This window comes from Chrysoperla carnea, chromosome 2, assembly GCF_905475395.1.
Source record: "Chrysoperla carnea chromosome 2, inChrCarn1.1, whole genome shotgun sequence".
Classification (NCBI taxonomy): domain Eukaryota; kingdom Metazoa; phylum Arthropoda; class Insecta; order Neuroptera; family Chrysopidae; genus Chrysoperla; species Chrysoperla carnea.
Window position 1 is genome coordinate 68,493,353 of NC_058338.1, and position 21,283 is coordinate 68,514,635.

The 21,283-nt window shown below is 28.5% G+C and overlaps 1 protein-coding gene across 1 annotated transcript in view; it reads right to left on the bottom strand.

Moving 5' to 3' along the window:
• Window positions 1-19,614, bottom strand: part of LOC123291868 (echinoderm microtubule-associated protein-like 2) — a 44,364-nt gene extending 24,750 nt beyond the window's left edge. Inside the window, exons 1-2 of the mRNA XM_044872301.1 lie at window positions 19,415-19,614; window positions 394-618 (exon numbers count right to left, since the gene is read on the bottom strand). Of these exons, the coding sequence (XP_044728236.1) occupies window positions 394-618; window positions 19,415-19,583 (394 nt within the window). The 5' untranslated portion in view covers window positions 19,584-19,614. The remainder of the gene's footprint in view (window positions 1-393; window positions 619-19,414) is intronic.
• Window positions 19,615-21,283: the final 1,669 nt, after the last annotated feature.

The window sequence follows — 21,283 nt, forward strand, 5'->3', positions numbered from 1 at the left end:
TGTGTTTACGTCACTGGCGTTTGAATTTATAGTTTAGAAAAATCCTTTTTTATATTTTATACGGGCAAAATTTATCCAGGTTTAATAAAGCAAGTAAGTAATTTCAGTAGGTTTGAGTCATAGTTTTCATACATCGAGTCAGAAAAATTGATTTTGCTTTATCTCATGCAAATTTTATCCAATTTTGTTAAACCAACCTGAATTTGCATTAAGTTCTATATAGAATTTCAAATATAAAAATGATCAAAAATACTGTTATTTGTGTTGTTAACAAAATCAAAATAATTATTTTTTCTTTATCCAACGAAAATTTATTTTATTTTCAAATAACCACGTATCCATTAGATTGGTTGTAAATGATTGAATTGTTAATGAATGTAGTATATAACTTACGTCGATGTCCTGATGAAAGAGCACCAGTCGAAGCAGATGATGTTGTACCATTTCTTTGATGTAATGGCGTCTGTGGTTTTGTATTTTCTAATAATGTTAAACGTCGTAATGCATCTGCTAACGTGGCTCTTAAACATACAATTTCATCACCTTGTTCAAGCACTTTACGTTCTAATTCATGAACACGACCAGCTAAACTGGCACCTTCCGTTTCAAGCATCTCATCTGAAATCAAACAAAAGAACAATCAATATTAAATTTATTTACAAGATAACGAAAATACGAAACAGATCAAATTTATAACATTCATCAACTTTTTTGGTAGTTTAGTGGTAGTTTTCTTGAAGTGGCTGGGGAAGAGAAAACTAAACCGAAATATGTAAAACCAATGATATTGAGTTGGTTTGTGGTAGATATCCATCCCTTAGGAGTTTAAGGTCAATATTAAGATTATTTTTTAAAGAGCCAGGAAAGAATCGGAATCATAGACCCAATTGTCCTATGTTGATCATTTACGAATTTAAAGACTTTTAACGCTCTGAGTACGATATAATTTCAGCTTGACATCTCTATTTGTTTTTGAGTTATCGTGTTCAAGGACGGACGGACGGATATACAGAAATGGGTTAATGCGGTGATTTTATGATCACCTATACCAAAATTTTGTTCGTATCATCAATATTATTTCTAAGCGTTACAAACTGGGGACTAAAACGAATGTACACATATATACAAATTATATAAATATTTTTTAAAGGACAAGCTTTAATTGTAGTAAAAAGTAGAAAATAATTATTTGCATGAATCATTTGAGGATCTCCGAATTATTCTTGATATTTTAAATTGAGTGCCTTCAGCTTCTACAATTATTTTTTACTTTTTAGTACAATAAAAGCTTGGCATAAAGGTATCCTTTTCAAGTTCGATATAAAAGAGGGATTCAAACATCACCCGATAAAATAAATTAACTTAATTTTACTATAATAAATGAAAGCTACAAACAATTTTTGTTTACGTATTTTTAATCTATTTTAGTGTATCATAGAAATGTGCGATCGTTATGACTTATCTTATAAACAGGAAATTAAAATCAGAAAAATGTCAATACTCACTAGATTGTTGTTGAAAAAACGTCAACAATCTCTCAACAGTGCATTTACAAAGGTAAGCTAACATTTAGAAAAAAATCAATCACTACAATATGTTATCACACTCAAATATAGATAAACATCAATAATAAACTTATTTAATTTTGATTGATTTGATTATTTTTTTGATTCGAGTTAATCGTCCAGTTTGTTTTTTACACTGATTTTGAACATAGTGGCTATGGAAACTAATTACTATTAATCAACAAAAATATGATGAGAATTTTAGTTAATGCGACTTTAGCACACATAACCATTGGCATAGAATTTTTTATTGACCAGATAATTTTATGTTTAACATAAAATTTTCCACATGGCTAGTTAAGAAAGAAGAAGATATAAGTAGCCAACAACATTAAAAATTTTTATTTTGGTAGGATTTATGTATAATTATTATACATGAATCGCATTGAAGCCCTTTTTTATTTTTATTATTTGTTCACCCCAGTCCACCCCAGGTTAAGAAAGAAGAAGATATAAGTAGCCAACAACATTAAACATTTTTATTTTGGAAGGATTCATGTACAATTATTATACATGAATCGCATTGAAGCCCTTTTTTATTTTTATTATTTGTTCACCCCAGTCCACCCCAATAATCACGTTAAAGAAAGGAAAATAGGCCGCCGAAAATATAACCAAATGTCTATTTAATTGTTCCGATTGACGCTCAAAAGTGTATTAACACTGTTTTTAATATTATATAATAATAATATAATAATAATGGGGTTTAACCTCCGTTTCTCTGACATATGCGCTTTAACAGAGGCCACCCACATCATTATTTGTTAATCTTTATTTATTTAACTTCATACATGTTTACAATTACAATTTGATGTGGGTGGATTCGGTTGCTTCGTTCTTATCCAAGCGACGACAATGTGATCAATTCTACCGCCCTCATTATTATTATTTATTAACTTGTTTACACTGCCACTGCCTGGATTCGAACCCGCAACCTAATTCTAAATAGACGACCGGCCAGAGTCTAATGCCTTAGGCCGCTCGGCCATTTAGCCTTTTTAGGTTTTTAATATTATATTTATAGAGATATTAAGGTTGTTATCTTACTATGGACGTAGAGTCAGAAAATACTTATTAAGGATATTATAATATAATTATCCTTAAAATTTGAGGTCGATTGACCAGCTTTAATTCGAGATAAACTTAATTAAAGTTCGGTTCATTAACACGGGGAGCATAAGACAGTTAGTGTTTTTAGCAAGTTAGAAAAATCCGAACACTGTATGTTGTATTAGAAATATTTAAGTGGTACAGTAAAGATTTTTCACTACAAGCTAATGTACTCTTACCTTGCATGTAATGCAAAACTTTTCTTCTAATATTGTAGGAAAATAACAACCTCAATAATCAATGTTTGAAATACATAATTTGATTTTAAGTGGAAAAATTTAAAAATATATATAAGTTTATAATGATTTTAAATATTCATGCTACAAACAAAATCCATTTCCGGTCCGAGAATTCGATAAGCACGTCCGTCGGAGAGCACGATAACTCAAAAACAAGCAATATAGCTCGATTGGGTAATGGGAACATCTTTTAAACTGTAACAGATTGGAACGAAAATCTAAGTGCAAAAAATTTTCATTATATAAAAATAAACAACTTTTGTTTGAAACCTTTTTTTAAAATATCTTTGTTTTCTCATTTGAGTCCAAATTAGGGAAAAAGTTTAGGTTCTATTTTCTCAAAAAGTATAACTAAAAAACGAAAGAAAAAAAAATGTTAGCAAAAGTTTTGAAAGTTTTGTGGGGAAAATTTATATACATGCATTTTTTTGTTTTGTTTTTAAACTTATCTTATTTACAAAAGTAATACAAGCACTGATATTCAACACTATCCGTATAGGATATTTCAACAATTAACTTAGTCAATTGTTTATTTTCACTTTTTTTCTTATATTTGCAATAGGAATAATTTATTAAGGGACAACCTTGAGAATTTTTTACATAATGTTCTTTTGATTTGCTTTAAAATACTTGCAATAGGCATATACTTTCTGAGCGGTTGGAAATCAGACGATGGTCAGATTTTAGTTTTACAAAAAATGTATTATCATAAAAAATTATTTAATCATATACAATTTTAACTGTAGTCCATTATTTAAAAAAAACAGACTAAATCAATATTAAAACATAAACTTATAAATGTAAATGGTCGGCGTATCCAAAATAAAAGCGAATTTTTTTTGTTTAAATTCACAGTAAATTTTATTCAACGGAACTAACATACCTGAGAGGCCTATTTGAAATCGTGAGATTCCATTTAAATCGTGACTCACATCGATACTATTTAGAAGTAAGTTTTTCTTAACTTTTGTTTAAACTAGTTATATTAGAAATTACTAATCAAAGTGAAATTGTGTGTAATATAAAATGATTACCATATAATGTTTATATTGTTGTAGGTGTGGTAAATCTATTTTACTCTAGTAATCTTGATACTATGACCTATGCAGTGAGAGTCAAATATGATGTCTATTAATACACTGAAAAATAATTAAAATAATGACAATCTCATTCCGAAGTTGGCCGTTTCATATTAAAATAAAGTAAAAATACTTTCAAACAATTTCCTAATGATTGGAAAAAGTACAGCTAAATATTTGTAATTACAATAGAATGGGATTGAATTTAAAATATGAATTCATTAACACAAAATCACTGAAATTAAATAAACAAAATCATTATCATCGATGGAAAATAAAATTGTACTTAGTTGGAATATATAATCGTGTAAATAAAGCGAATCGATGAGTTAAAAGAAAATGTCTTTGCGTTTGATTTAAATATAGGATTATTACGAACACATAGCTGTCATATCTAGTCCATATGATTGTGCCAACGACATAGAGATTGTTGTTACTAACTTACAGTGAGTTTGAAATAAATTATTGATCATTTTTATAATAGAGAGCATATTTGTGTAAATATATGCAACCATCAGTATCGGAGTCGGTACAGCAGGACAGCAGTGGATTTAAGACACTAAAATCAATACAAATCAATATGTCGCTGGTTCAAACTTTTTTTTTTAAATAAACCTAATAAACTTGCTCATGTGGTTGTGACAATCTCATCAGTATTTTGTTATAATATTCATGAGTGGAAGAACCAATCAAAACAAGATTGTTTAAAACTATGTTGCATTTCAAAACAACAATATTTGAAATTTGTTAGACAGTATATTACTTTCATACAAACAACTCATGCGTTTGTGTCAACTTTACGACTCAACCCCATACGGTAGTTGTTTCACATTCGTCACCCCATTTGCCATATTTGATCTCGCGATGAGATTGCAAGACTGCGTGTGACATCTGTTTAAACATTCAAAAGTGAGTTAAGTAAGTATCAGTGACGTTAATTCTGTTGATTTTGATGCGTTCCATCGAGGAAAATGAGTCCCTTTTTTCTATTGGACCACTCTCCGCATATCAGTTTTACAACAGGAAAAAAATGAATACCTATTATTTTGCGCTGAAACTTATTTATTCTTACAAAGCAAAGATTAGTAAATACTAAATAATTTTGTTGCAAATATGAGGCAAATACATTAATAAGGTTGGAAACGGCTAGATATCTTGTTTTTTCGTTTTCAATAGAAATAATTTCTAAAGAGCCTAAGCTTTCTCTAGTTACTCCATCGTCAACTAAACACGAATTTGAATCGAAATTACTCTTTTTTTTGGGGTCTAAATTGCTCTTTCTACTGCATTTTTGTGAAGTTGTTATCCAATATCTATTTTCAAATTCCTGCAATACTTTTTAAGGGGTATGATAGGCGTCATTTCTGAAATATTGTTTGAAATTCTCTATATGTATAGCTCGCTGAAATTATTGAGTGTGGTTTTGTTTCTTGGGTAATAATCTACTACAAAATGCCCAAAATAATTTTGAAAATTCATTCTTATTTAGAGAAGTAATAAGTTCTCCACAGCAACAAACAAATTGGAAAAAAAATTGAATTAAAAACATTTAAGACAGCATTCACTGTTTAAAAAATTTATTAAGATTATCGATTGTCATCAATCATATATCAAAATTTTTATACATGTTGACGTATATTGAATAGAGAATAGGGTGTGTTTTGTTATAAAAAAAATCTATACAAATTTATCTGATATTGTATAAACGAATTTCAATGTTGCTTTGTTTATGCAAATTTAATACCAAATGTGTAAATCGATTTAAATATTTTTTAAATAATATTTAAATTAATACTCTTTGAAGTTCCGCAAAAATATAGTTCTTATTTATAATTCTAAAAAATCACTTTTTACTAATCTCTTATCGTTGAATCGGCTGACTTAAACTTCCGACAAAAAACAGCTGAAATGTGGAAATAATTTTCTCAACGTGTTTATTTATCTCCAGTATCATAACTTCGAAAGAGGTTGATTGATTCAAATACAATTTATTCCAACCTTGTTTTATTAAAATGTTAGTTAACCTTGATAAAAGTAGCCACAGGAAAAATCACAGGACAATGTCGTATAAAAAAAAAACGGTATCAGAACGTTAAACATTGTTGGGAATATTATAACGAAGAATTAAAGAGAACCGATTATCTGCTGTATCGAATTTTGGCCTTGAAAAATCGTCGTTTTTAAAATTTGAGCCTGGGTATTCTCAATTAATTAAAATAATGAACGGCAATAGACATCAATAAAATGATTTTTACTAAAAACAAAAAAGTTTCGAAGAAAAACTTTTAGAGATAATAACATGTTTTTTGTAAAGCGTGACGGAATGTGTAAGACTTGTGAGACAGAATCTACTACCCCCTTGCAAATTCACGAACGTAATCCTAATAAGAAGATGTAAATAGTTTTCTTGAGTTTAAGAAAATTATAAGAGGGTTTATTTACAAAATTATAAAAATTTTAAAAGTACGGTCTCTAACGTACGGATATAATATTACATCATCAAAAGTTTGAATATTCATATGTTAACGAATCTGTTTGATAATTTCTTTTATTAGTTGCTAGTGAAAGTTTAATTTGATTTGTTGATTTACTGGTTAATAGGACCGGATGACAAGTTATTTTATTAATATGCTCTAGGTCAATTAGGTATTAATCGGCTAGAATTAAGAATTACAATGCCTGAACCACTATATTATTCATAGTATAGATAAATAAAAATTTCAATTAATATCCGTGAGACTAGTAAACACCATCAAGAGCGTTCTCAACGAATAAAAAGGTTTTTGACCTCTCAAAGTTTCTCACAGAGGATTTTTCGCTCAAACCTCCAACCTTTACATTAAAACTGTTTCTGATGGATTTTCAACTATTTTTTTCTAAGCATTCGACTAAGAATTGAATTTGTTCAAAGATTGACCGAATAAATAAATTATGTGCAGCACCTTCTAACCCTTGCTGCTATTGACCACATTTATAGGTCATGCCAAACTCATTCATCATTACTATATCTAATATATCCGAGATACGAGTTTTCATGTAACTATCCGTCTCTGAATCCTCTAAGAAGTTAACTCGAATCCACACCTGAGCTTAAGAACATAGAATTGAATAAATATTGAGCATTGAAGAATTGTAGGTAGGTTTAATTATTTCAAAATAATTGATCAATTTTCACCGTTTTCAATTCTAACGAAAATATGTAATTTAAGAAATTCGATATCTTGAATACCTAAGTATTCGTCAAAACATATTTTAATTATAAATTTCACTCAAGAGATAGCTCGATTTTCGTATTTATAATACATTTTGTTTTAATTACGAGTAATTTTCATAATTCGGACGATTTAACAAGTGATAATTTTATTTGCATTAAATCTAAATCATATAAATTGATATCAGTTAAAAAAATCAAAGTAATAATACCATCAAAGTATTAATGTAAAATCATGATAAGATTAATTAATTTTAATTAAAGACTCTGGAAATTATAAAAATGAAATTAATTTATTAAGTGATCTGAGTGAAATCAAGTATGAAAAACTACACTTTCAATAAAAAAAAAATGTTGAGATTGTGATAAGGCTTATCGTACTTATATTTTCATGCATTGTGTACAAATATCAAGTCTAAAATTATATTTTATTATTTTATAAACAATATTTATGGGACTAATGTTTTCTACTAAAATTGAATCTCTTGATCTTGGTCGATGGTATACAGGGTGGACCATTTAAATATATTAAGTAATTCAATAATATTGTGCTGTGAAGTAACATAGCGCCAAATGATATGGAGTGAGCTAATAAGTGAAAATAATAGAAAAAAAATTTCATACATACTATAAGCATTCATTGCTCTTGAATTAAATTGATTTTTGATGGCTATTTTATATAAACTCATTTTTATAATATTTATATTATTTTTAATTTAATTTAATTTTTATCTTTTTTATTTACTATTTATTTTTAAGGTATAAGTCGAACACAATTTTTTATATTAAATAAATGAATATTTATAATTTTAAAAAACATATTTTTATGTTTAAATCGTTTTATTTTATAAATAAAATCCATATTCTGTATTAATCAAAAAATATTTTAAAATATTTGTAATTTTTATATATATTTATTATTTAATTAATAGTTTATATATCGTTGCTGGTACACATTCAGTTTTAAAATTAAATTTTTTATTTGAAAATAATTAATGCTGATTTAATTATTTTAAATTGATTGGAATTCTGCAGTTGATGCTCTAATTTTATTTAAGTATAAATTAATACGAAGAAATTATGACTAAATATTATTATAAATAAAAAAATAAAACATTCAATTTGTAAGGGGCATCTATAACAAATTTTAGAAGAAATGGAATAAACTTTCAGTAAGTAGATTGTAAAAAAATTGATAGAAATTTAAAAGACTGATGCTAAAAGAGCAGGTTTGACCTGATTTCTCGTTGAAGAAATTCCGTTCAAATTCCGGAAAAGGGGAGTTGCTGTTGTCCACCACCCTTAAAATTTCCTTTTTCAGATTGTTAGGCGATGGCCTCTCTCTGGTATTGGAACACGGACAAAATGATTCTTACATTTTTCTTATTCAATTATAGGTGACTTCATATTGGAATATCATCCTCAACTTTAAGTATGCATGGCAGTTAAAAAATTCTCTGCCACCCCGTCCCATATTAAAAAATAAAAGCCAAATTGTTTATCTTTGGTATGGTCCATCACCAAGAGTTAAATAAACACTTTCAATAAATAACAGTCGAAATTTAATTTTAACATTTCGTACAAAATTTATTCAATATATTAACAATTCTCTTAAAGTTTTTCTATTCGTTCGCGTGCGATTATTATCGTAGTCAAATTATTTCGTTTGTAATCGATGAAAAAAGTAGCAATCATTTTTATCTGTAAAATTATCGATTTATAAGTAAATTTATGACTACACAAAATTCTATTTTATATTCATACTAAAGTATTCTTTATAGTAACGTATATTTGCTATATTAATTCAGGATTGTTTTATTAATGCAATCTGAGGAGTTTTCTGTTTATAATGTTGTTTGTTATATATATCACTATATTGTTCGAATTCAGTTAATTTAGTACAATATTTCTTTTCCAATGGGTACGTACTCTAGACATGTGCCGGAGACCAATAAGAATCCCGGCACGAACCAATATAACAAGGATGAGAAACTTGAGTGGAAAGGATAGAAGGAAATAAGGCTATCTGGGCGAGTTCTAGTCCTCGGTCGTTTTGTACTGCACATTAGAGTGTCTTTGGTTGTCAATTTTTGGCTGTCTTTTGTTTTCAATCACTTAATGTCACTTTCTCTCTCGTTCGAGAGAAAGGCAGTCTGATGTGCAGTACAAATTAACGACCGATGACTAGACCTCGCCCAGATAGGCGCCGTAAATTCAGCCACGGGCGCTTATAGGTTGACTTAGGAGTTTCACGTACTTGTTATATGAGTTCGTGGATCTCGACCAGCCAACAAAAAAACATCCTTTGCAGTCGTCGATCCATTTTCGATGCGATTTTCGAGGTTTCTATAGCTCCAAACTTATGGAGTATTAGTATCATGTTTCTTTTATTAGTTTTATATGATTTTATTAGGTTCAATTGAGTATTGAAAGAAAGAAATTCGATTTGCCAACAAAATAAAAATACGTAAAATGGAGCAAAAATAGATTATGACATTGAATACTAATTAAACCGGAAAATTTATCCAGGATAAACTAAATGCTAATATTTTGTATTTCGTGACAGAAAAATGAGATATGTATTTTTTAACACATCAATTTGCTTATACGCCCAGACACAAAATGTGAGCCTAGCTTTTATTTCTTTGTCTTTCTCTGTATGCCAAAAATGGCTTGACCATATAGACATAGAAAAGGAACTCAACGACCGTTATGTATTCAGGGCCTCCAAAAGGTAAAAAACGATTAACAGTAGGTATTAGCCACAAGATAAACAGTTAATGTCTCTTAGAATGATCAAGTAATTTTTGAAATATCCCTTACAATATAGTAATAAGTACCTATAACCGATTCCAATTTCAGTTTAAAAGCTTCATAAGCGAAGCGATGAGTAATTAAAAAACTAATCAAAGGTTTAGTGAAAATTTCTTACAATTTGTTTAAAAATATTTTATGATTTTTAAGTACTATTTTGCCTGTGTAAAGATATTATGAATATTAAATAGTGTTTTACAAATAATATCTAATTTGGTTTTTTGCTTTGTAGGTACTTTCTATAAAGAAACCATAAAGGTATCTATATAATAGTCAACATATTATAATCAATTAATAAAATGAAAGGAATCGGTAAGTAAATGAACGATGTTAACACATGTATGCAGCTAATGTCTACAATTATAATCTAATTAATTTGAGAATATATCAAGTAACTTAATATAATTATAGTATGTATGTTCTTTATTCAATGTTATGGCCAAATAATATATTCATATTATTATTTTCAAACTAGTCGTACATTTATTTCAAAGTAGCCGCTACCCTACTTCGATTCCCGCCGTCGCAACAAAATTAATTTAATTAATAGTTGTGATGGGCTGGTGTAGAGCATAGTATATGCATGATGAAGGTTCACTCAGCCTCTGAAATTGAGGAACTGATAAATGAAATTATCCGCGGAAAGGTGGTAAAACACATATATGGTATCACAATGGGCTGTATATACCTTCTAAGTGCGTCCTTCGTGGACAACCAATATAATCTAACCTAACACATTACATGACGTTATATACAGTGCGTCGCATTTAAGATGAAGACACTTTCATATTTTCGTTTCTGATAGGAATAACGATTTGAAATTTCAGTCATACATGGGTGATGGGTCACATTTTTAAGGATACTTAATCGGAATCTGAACTTTAAACTCAGCCTACTACAAATTGACAAATAGGATCGATTCTTAAAATTTTGCCTAGCGTCAGTGATGGTTAGAGATATCGAAAAAAAAACTACTAGAAAAAGTTGCTCAGAATATTTTTTATACCCATATACATTATGATAAAATTCGCATTTTTAAATCTTTCATTATTTTGGTCCACACTTATGAATTATTACAAGTTTATTGAAATATTTGACTTCATAAAACTATTAAATTATCCATTTGTCCAATTCCATTAATTATTAACACATTATTTATAAAAGTTTTTTTCAATTTTTCCACTTATAGGTTTTTCAAGAGTTCAGTCTTGTTCAGTTTTGTAATAACGTACCTTTGGAATTGTGTCTACAAATTTTGACTTTAATTTTTATAAAAAATTTTCTTGGTTGATTAGAAATAACTGGCAAATAACGTGTGTTGTTGGTGTTGGTGCAGGGAAATAAAGAAAAAAAGTAACAAGACGTTCAGACGTTCAAATTTGGAAAAATCGTATAGTTTCAAGTGGTATTATATGCTCTTTCGTGAGCCAGAAAGTAGCCTGCTTGTCTTACTGTTAGTATACATGTCCAGTACAGTCTTAAATGATTGGCTTAATACTTTATTCATACTAGGTATGTTTCGATTTTGGTATGAATTTGGTTACGATTTACAGTGATGATAATGGCGAATCAAGTGGATCGGAGAAAATTGGAAACCCGCGGAATCTTGTGATATAATGTACTTTAACTCAGTTTAATTTTTTATTTGAAAAAAACAGCCAAAGCACGAGCACTTCACGCTAGTAAGATCGTGGACAAAATGATATAATCATAGACATGTTTAATATTAAATTATATTTCTTAAATCTACACAGTTTTTTTCTCTACGATTTGAGAACTTAGATCATGATTTTTATTTTAAGATATTTATCATTATTTTATAAATAAATCTTATAATTTCACATAATTCACTTTATAAATTACATGTCATTTTTGTAGTTACACACAGAATAATTTTAGTAGATCAAGATCGGCTACAATTATATTCCACAACACTATATCAAAACACAAAATACCTATACACAATCGACATCACAAAACAATAAATAATTTTAAATTAAATCATAAATTTTATGCTTTACTATTTATGAAATATTAAATTTTGAACATTTTATAAATTTTAAAATTCTACTACTTTTTATCACTTCAGTCACTACTAATGTGTAAAGTCATGTATGTGCTAACACGGTCGATGTGATGATTGCTGTTCTTCAAACAAGCTAATGACAATACTTACTAATTAAAAAACTAATCAAATCAGATTGATTACTAAAAATTAAAATACTATATCAGGACTTGTAAAGTAAGTATACATAGACCGTGAGCCCATAATAAAGCGAAGTTTCTGTGATTCCTTTTTGTAGGCCATTTGGAGGATTGCTTAAAGATTTTAATCGTGGAGTGTTGAATTTATATCAATCCAGTTTTTTGATTTTAATATTTCAGGTATTTCGATACCGAAAAAATCAAAATGATACCAAAATTAAAAAATTAATTTATCAATTATTGACCCTTTTATACGTCTTTTGTGAAAAATTCATATCGATTTTCTGTACGGTTTAGGAGAAATGTCAGTGATTTCAAAGTCAGTGATTTTACCACAAAAATGTATTTCATTTTTATGCACAGTTCTTAATTTTGGTATGATTTTAAACCTTAAAACTTGAGGAATATTGATAAAAGTTTTTTTATGTAAATGGTAACATTATTAAATATAGTTATTGACTAAAGAACCAACATTTATTACGACTTCTTCATATACAATAATGTAAAAAGGGCTGTTTTTAATAATAAATTTATAAATCTGCACAGAGTATTCGTAAACCGCACAGAAAATCAACTTGAATATTATACAGAAGGTGTATTAAACTCATTATTTAACACAAAAAATTTCAGTCACTTTGCCTCTCTTAGAAAAATAATTAATAGAAACAAATAGCAGGAGTTTAAAAATCGATAATTGTACTTAGTTTTTGCCTACTATTTTTCAAAATGTTTAGGTATTGTTTTGCAAATGACTTTCATTTAAAATTAACAGCAAGTAAATAATAGAAAAACTCAGGTATCATAAGTTCGACACTCGAGCAACTATTAACTCCTTTTTTCATTTTCACTTTTTGTAATATCAAACTTAATTTAATAGATGAAAATTATCAAAGAAATTTTGCTTTATTATGGGATCACGATCCAACACTTTATGATGACGATAAAAGCAGGTCATGATCTTTGAGTATTATTTATAATAAAACTATTTTAAAATTAAAATTATGTATTATATAGAAAAAAAAATACAATAATTGACATAGATTACTATTTTAGTATTTTAAAGACATTACTTACAAATGCAAAAATATTTAAAAATATAAAAAAATACTGGTGAGAATGCCACACAACATCTATATACAGACTAAAAACCTTAATAAAAGTTTAAAGTCATTTAGAATGTATAACTTTTGACCAAGTCGAATAGAATAGACAAAGCGATATTAGAGGAAATGTCGGCAAAAAACTTATGTAATGAGGTATACAGATCTGATATGAACACCATTTATAGCCTCCATGTATGTTAAGCTACATATTGCTTTAAAAAATCTTTCTTGAGTGATAGTCTTAGTTTTTTTTATATTTTTTAGGCTAAATTTAACTTGTGAAATAAAAAACAAGTTTTATTACAATTCATTAATCCGGTATATTTTGTAACTTAACTCTAGGATTATATTTAATTTTTGAGCTTCGCTGCAAAGGATTTCAGGTGAAATCTCCAATATCAGGGATAGTTATTATTTTAAGTAAGTAATTTTGTTCAAATCAAAAAGAAAAATTTCGATTTTACATGTCCTTGTTCTTTTGTGAATCAAACTTAAAAACATTCTAAAACTATTTTGCCTTGGGTTTTTAAACATTTTAAAATAGTTATAGGTCTTAAAATTCACGAAAATCCAGTGTATTTGAAATTGGAAAAGAAAATTTTCTCGATTTAGCAATTTTCATAAGGCCCTTATCCATTTTGAAAAAAATTTTGTTTGATGGAATTGGATAAAGCTCTGTATATATGGAATTTTTTCTCTGACTTGGTTGAGTAGATTCGAAAATTTTATTCAAAATTGCATGTGAAAATCGATTTGTCCCAACGATTGCAGACCGAATCTTCGATATTATAAGTCTAATGGTAAAATGAACTAGATTTTCAGTGTTTTTGAGTCCCAATTAGCTCAAAAAATCTAAAAACGTGATACCACAAATTTTTGGATACATTCGACGATTTTGATAATTTCCGAGCGATTTGACACCTCAGGAAAGCAGTTGCCCCTTTCACGTAACTACCTGGATGCTTATTGAAATAAACTAAAAGTTTTGAGACTACCGATGAAATCTCGAAGTTCAAATGTCGAATCGTATGTTTAATTTCAATCTTATAGATAGAGGTAAATAATTTCAAGTGTGATTAAATGAATGCATTTATGACTTGTAGCTATCATTGGATTTTTAAGTTAAAGAGATCTCCATAAAGATGTAACAAACACAAGCACAAATTGTGACATATCTTGCCCAAATTATTGTCATTGCACTTGTAAGCAGATCTGAGGGCAAGACAGGCTGAATTTTTTAACTTTGCCATGCATAATAAGCTATTTTTAGTCCATGATTACATTAAATCAAATATCAAGTTTGCGCTTTAGGTAAGGCTATATTGGCTGTCCACGAAGGACACACTTAGGCTATAGAGCCCATTGTGATACCATATGTGTTTTACCACCTTTTCGCTGATAATTTCATGTATTAGCTCCTCAATTTCAGAGGCTGAGTGCACCTCCTTCATGCATATACCATGCACTACACCAGCCCAACACGCTTTAACCAACTGAGCTAATAGGGCGACTAAAGTTTGCGGTTTAGTACTTTGTGTTTGTGGAGGCTATTGATCTGATCGTCAAAAACGATAAGCTTTCGCCGCTAAAGGTTGTATGATTTCAATTTTTGTGAGTATTTAAAAGATATTAATTAATGCGAATATTCTTTTACCATTATATTTAGTCGATTTGAACTTAACATTCAGTAACTTTAGGGACCTTTCTTTTACCTACTTTCCGCCATTAATATTTCATCATTCAACAATATTCCATTCACACTATTAATAAATGAATGCTATTTAAAATTTTGAAAGAATTCTAAAACTTTTGTAGTATATTACTCTTTCAACGGAAGTAATAATGTAATTTGTTAATAAATTATTTAAATAAAAAAGTAAGTGAATACATATTGGTAATGTTTGTTGGGATGACGTTTAATATCCGTTTTATCACATCATCAGTTTCACTCTCCAAATAAAAAACAATTTTATTAGATAAATATTGATAGCTCAAATATCTTAAAAACATTTATATCACAATCTAAAAAGTTGTGATTGAAATATGAGATTATATTTGTTTATTTATGGTTTAACTTTCTCTAGATATACTTTTACTAATTTGTTGGTTATAAATTTATATCAGCTAAATTAGTTTCTAATATCGAAATATTCTATCTTAAAATTTGATGTGTTATAAAGTTGGCAAACTTATTTATCATTCGACAAAGAAAAGAATAAACGAGAATAAACTTTTATTTTTCAAATGAAATAATTGCTCTTCCCTCTAAGATCAAAATAAAACAATAATTGGTATAGCTAACTTTTTGGCGGCCACGTGCACTTCATTTTTGTCCCAGATCAGTTTCCCTTTTTAAAATGCAACAACCGATGTCTTTAAATAGAACTACGATAACAGGCGTCGTAACGCTTAAACGGATGAACAGATTTGGATTTTTTTGTTTCGTTCGAAAGGTAATTTGATGGAGAGTGTTATTTCAAGTGGGAGTTAAGGCTTCCGTATCCTAAACAACTGAAAAATAGGCGATGATCCTCAAAATCGGTTCAGTTTGGAGAAGGCTCTAAGGAGAAGGGTAATTTAGTGGACAGTATTCTTAGATACGTTTCAAGTGCGAATTTAGGGTTCCGTACCCTAAAAAATTTCTCGGGGGTTTTTTAAATTTTGTAAATTTCCCTTGTGGAATGATGCATAAACCACTTTTATTTACGATCTAAGCCTGCGCTCGTAATTGCCAAATTGACTGCTTGACCTCATTAATAATTTTCTCGATATTTTGTATAGAATGATGATCAGGTCAGATTTCCAAAAAAAATTCCTTCAATACAATAATTGTAGATGTCTGAAATTGTTGTTTGTAAGAACATTTCAACAAATTTCAACCTACTTTGAGTGAGTCATTAAGATTTTACTATATTTAATTTACTCAAAAATCGAAGTGTTTAATTTGGATTTAATAATTTTTGCGTATTTTTTAAACTTACCATTTCCTCCACATTAAATGAATCGATATCGAAAATAGCTGGTATTCAGATAAGGAAACATTATTTCAACTTCTAAAAGCTACTCACTCACGCTATATGACCATTTAAAACCTTTTTTTGACAATTTATTTATAAATTACACACTATTTTTGATAATGATGACTTTGAAAATACGCCCTTTTTCGATAATATAATACATACAGTATTTGTAAATGTTTAAAAAAATAATAATTTTTATTACATAAACATTATTTTACAACTAATAAAATATAAATATTATAAATAATAAATAAATAAATAAATACATAACTATTGTAAATGCCTCAAGGTTTTGAGCCGCTGCCGATGTTTGGTTATCTAATTATTATTATAATAACTAGATACATGGAATCAAATGATGTTATGTTGAATATCATCTTCTGTGTATTTATCAATTGTATATTATGTTTAGTATTACTATTAAGGAGGAATACCACTGCTTAAGATACCCAGCAGGATCTTTGCGGTTTTTTTCAATAACCGTACAAAAGCGCTTTTCGGTTATTATGTTTAACAATACTACATATTAGCGACGGAACGGTCACTTATTTAATAACAAAAAGATAAAACATGTTCTAAGCTTATTCTACAATTAAAAATTAGGTTTTCTCAAAGAGAATCTCCCGGTTATGGGAATTATCAATGAGAAAAAGGTGTGTGACAAAATCTTGCTAACAATTTCCCAAATTTCTGTTTTTTTCAAATTTGGTTTGGGGCTTTGATAATAGGACTAGATAGGATATGTAGGTATTGTTGTTGACTTTGATCATATAACACATTTTATTATTTTGAAAAAGTCAGGGCGGACGAATGCAGTATGGTCGCTAGACCCATACTGGTTGTCTATATCACAATACTTTTGGTGAATAGCCTTATTCAATACTGTAATATTACTTATGCCAACATAGATATTATAGTATATGCCTTTGTACCATACCAGAATTGTACTAAACGCCATACTTTTTTTTACCGTGTAGTTGTCAATAGTTCGTTTTAAACCGTGGTATAGCTCCTTAAATAAGATATAAATAATAATATAGTTTAAAACAATATTATCTCACACCAAATGATTGTAGAAAGTTGTTAAATTCATTAAAGCGTCGAAGAGTATGAGAAAATATATTGCTATAATAAACATGCAATGTTTTTTTAGATAAAATATGAACCCAAGATCGGGAAGTGAATCTAAATCTCCAATAAATTACAACACAAAACCTTTATTTTCTTTCTACTAAAAGAAATATGTAATAGAAAGAGGAGGTTAATATTTGAAAATTCCATTACCGCTAGGAGCTGATAGCTTGAGCAACAATAAATAGCTTCCTAAACATTTTCGAAATACATTGTTGCATTTTTTGTTGAATAAAAAGTCCTAAATGCAGTTTGCTTGCGAAAGATTTTTTAAGTTGGCAGATTTAATACACATTTTGAATAAAAGTTCTCAATGTAGTTGAGGAAATAAGAAATTCTTGCTCTGATTGTTTTTTTTTTAATCCTTATAGTGTTATTTACCTATCATATAAATACCATTACGATACGATTTCAATTGAATATTTAATATACAAAAATATATACGCGCCACTTTCTTCCGAAGATTTTCTGGTGGACCACTTATTTCATTAACATACAATTGACTATGACAGCGAAAATAGTGTACGCGAACGGGGTTTTTCTATTGTCTAACAGTGATAATGATGAATTCTTAAACTTAAGGATGTTCCCAAAAAAATGTATGTATGAAAGTATCTAAGGCTTACGTTTCAAATTTTGTGGATTATGTTAAAAATTAGACAAAAATTAAGAATACAATTTTTCGTTATATACCATAGTTTTTGAAGTATTGATGTCTAAAGATTTAGACAAATCAGTTATAGAAGAAATAATACATTATTTCATGACTTTAAATGCATTTTATGGGAAAGAGGGTGTTATAATTTTCTTTATGGGAAAATAAAGAAATAAAATAAATAAATCATATTTCCCATGATTTTAACTAATGAATATAAGTTTTGCAAATTATTATTAGTTACATAACAAAGAATACCTTTAAAAACATTTCAATAAAGGATTTATATGTTAAAAAAGCAAACTTTAAAAGATTAAATTTTTTAATTATCTATATGTGTAGCTTTCCAAATAAATCTTAAGATAATTAAACTTTTTACATAATAAAGCATACCTTTAAAAATACTTCAATCTAAGATTTATATGTTAAAAACGCAAAATCTCAATTGGTATACCGTATACATATATTTAATATATATCATAGTATATTAGGTTTAGTCTCAAGTTTGTAACGCTTAGAAATATTGATGCTAAGAACAAAATTTTAGTAAAGGTATTGCTAAAATCACCTAATTAGTCCATTTTCAGTTGTCCGTCCGTCTGTCTGTGAACACGATAACTCAAAAATGAAATAAGATATCTAGTTGAAATTAAGTAATTACGTACTCAGAACGTAAAAAGTGAGGCCGGGTTCGTAAATGAGCAACATAGGTCAATTGGGTCTTGGGCCGTAGGACCCATCTTGTAAACCGTAAGAGATAGAACAACAGTTTAAATGCAACAAATGTTCCTTATAAAAAAATTAAAACTACTTTTGTTCAAAAAATTTTTTCGTAAACATCACTGTTTACACGTGAGGGCGCAAATTTTTATTTTAGTATTTATTATATGGGAATATCAGTTATGTATGTGTGATATGTTTAATGTTATCAGAGTAATCAACACTATCTATACATGGTTTAATTGAAATTTATGGAAGAAGGGTATATAAACAGTATTAGAAAAGTTGAAAATTTTAAGCTTTTAACCAGGAATTTTAATTTTTTTCAGATTGAAAATAGATTCTTTAAGCCTTCACTTATAAGTAATTTTAAGCATAAGGTACCTTTGAAAAACAAAAATTTGCTTAAAATATCTTTTAATCTTTATTAGCGTTTTTCTCAATCTACCTACATTTTGTATCTTAAAACCCTTATAATTGGACTTCTTAATTTCATTAAGCATTTTGTACAGAAAAAAACAAAAAACAAGCAAAAAGACATATAAACATGAAACATACTTACTCCATGCATTGTATGCATCATCGTCCAGAGTATCAGCGGGTGATTCCATGATACCAGGCATATGGCGTACGGGTGATAAACCCACCGATACCCGTGGACTATCCAATAACGATTCATTACGTTCTCGTATGTCTAATGCATCATCATCATCTCCTGTTGTATCACTCATGTCTCTCAGTTATTGCTTTTTATTTTTTTTATTAATTATAATAATCACCACATAATTTTATTTATTTACTAAATTTATTTTTTAGTTTTAGTTACACAATTAATTTCAAAGTGTTTGTTTCTATTTTTAAGTGGTAATTAAAAGGCGACATTTTTAATTATATTTTGTTAATTTTTTAATTTATGAATTTGGTTAATCTGAAAAAAGTAATTGGTATCAGAACTCACGTTATGTAATTTTAACTCTAATAGTGAAATTTTCAAAATTTAAAGACAGTGGATGTTTTTGCGCCGAGTGTAAAATAATTATATTTTAATTGTGTAAACACGAGGAAATAAATATTTGAAAGTTATTATTACGGAAACTCATAGTTTTTACACTTTCCGGTCAGAAGCGGACTCAACAAGTTTTTATAGGTCGTGTAATATTTCATTGTGGTGCCCCAAACTTAAAAATGACGTTAAAATAACAACAATCGCTTAATTTACTTATAAGAGGGAGAATGCCTTTTCTAGATACGGGGCTTTGAAATTTTGGAAAAAAAAGATATTTATGTAAATAATGCCGAAGACTTCTTAGATCGAAAAATTAGAAATTTATTGCATAACATCATTGTATTAGCAATCACCCATTCCTCTCACCACTCGTTTTTGCAATTTTTCATTGTGACCTTAACTATGAAAGACTTCTAGGTACTAAAAAGATTCAAAAAATAAATTTACTTTCGAAATTTCAAGGACCCATAGATCTAGAAGAAGATGGGTTCCCGACCATAAGTAAATTAGAAATTTTTCGTAACCGAACTATTAATTGGATTCCAAAATCGTGCGACCTAACCTCATTAGATTATTTTCTTTGAAGATAAATCAGAGATGGTTGAACTCTTGGAATATAATATTCGGTGAGTTTTTGGCGAAATAGCACTTGCTGCGAAAATTGTGTGAAACGTGTCAACAGCGACGACCAAATAACAGAAACCAGATTCACACATAAATAGTATAAAATTACCTTTCTTATGAAGTCGGTTGTATTGTTATTAGAATATAAAATAATAAAAAAGAATATAAAAAGATTTTCACATGGTAACAAAATGTCTTTTCGAGTTTGTTCGAGCATATATCTCTCAATATGTGGTTATTTCAATAGAAATGCGACCAATTACTAGTTTTTATCTAGTTTCTAGAATCTTGAATATATAGCGAGGAAGCTTCTATATATGCTAATACATAAAAGCTTCAGTTAACTCATTTACTCTACCGTTAAATTGGTTGGTTATTCAATGCCGTATGTGTTCGTTATGTAGTATGTATTGGATTCGCGATGGTTTTGACCTAGATAAGTTTCAAATTTTATTTCTGCATTATATACTCGGAGCTCAAAAAATATCGAGTGCTGTGCGTGGTAAGGTTAGTATCACTTGAAAATCTTTGGTTCATTATGCCACCAGTGAACATATGAATTGAAAGAAGAAAATCTAGTTAAAATAGTCTAAGAACTGAGATTTGTAGCCTGTAATCACAGACGACTTTGGATGGTTAGTATTGTTTTTTTTCCAAAGCAAAGAATGAAAATTTCTACTTTCCAAAAAGTACATTTAAAAGTGATTTCTTGAAAAAGTAACAACTGTAATACGTTTTTCTATAAGTGTCGTCTTACGCGCTTTTGCAAACTCTCTGTATATTTAAAATTGTCACATTTTG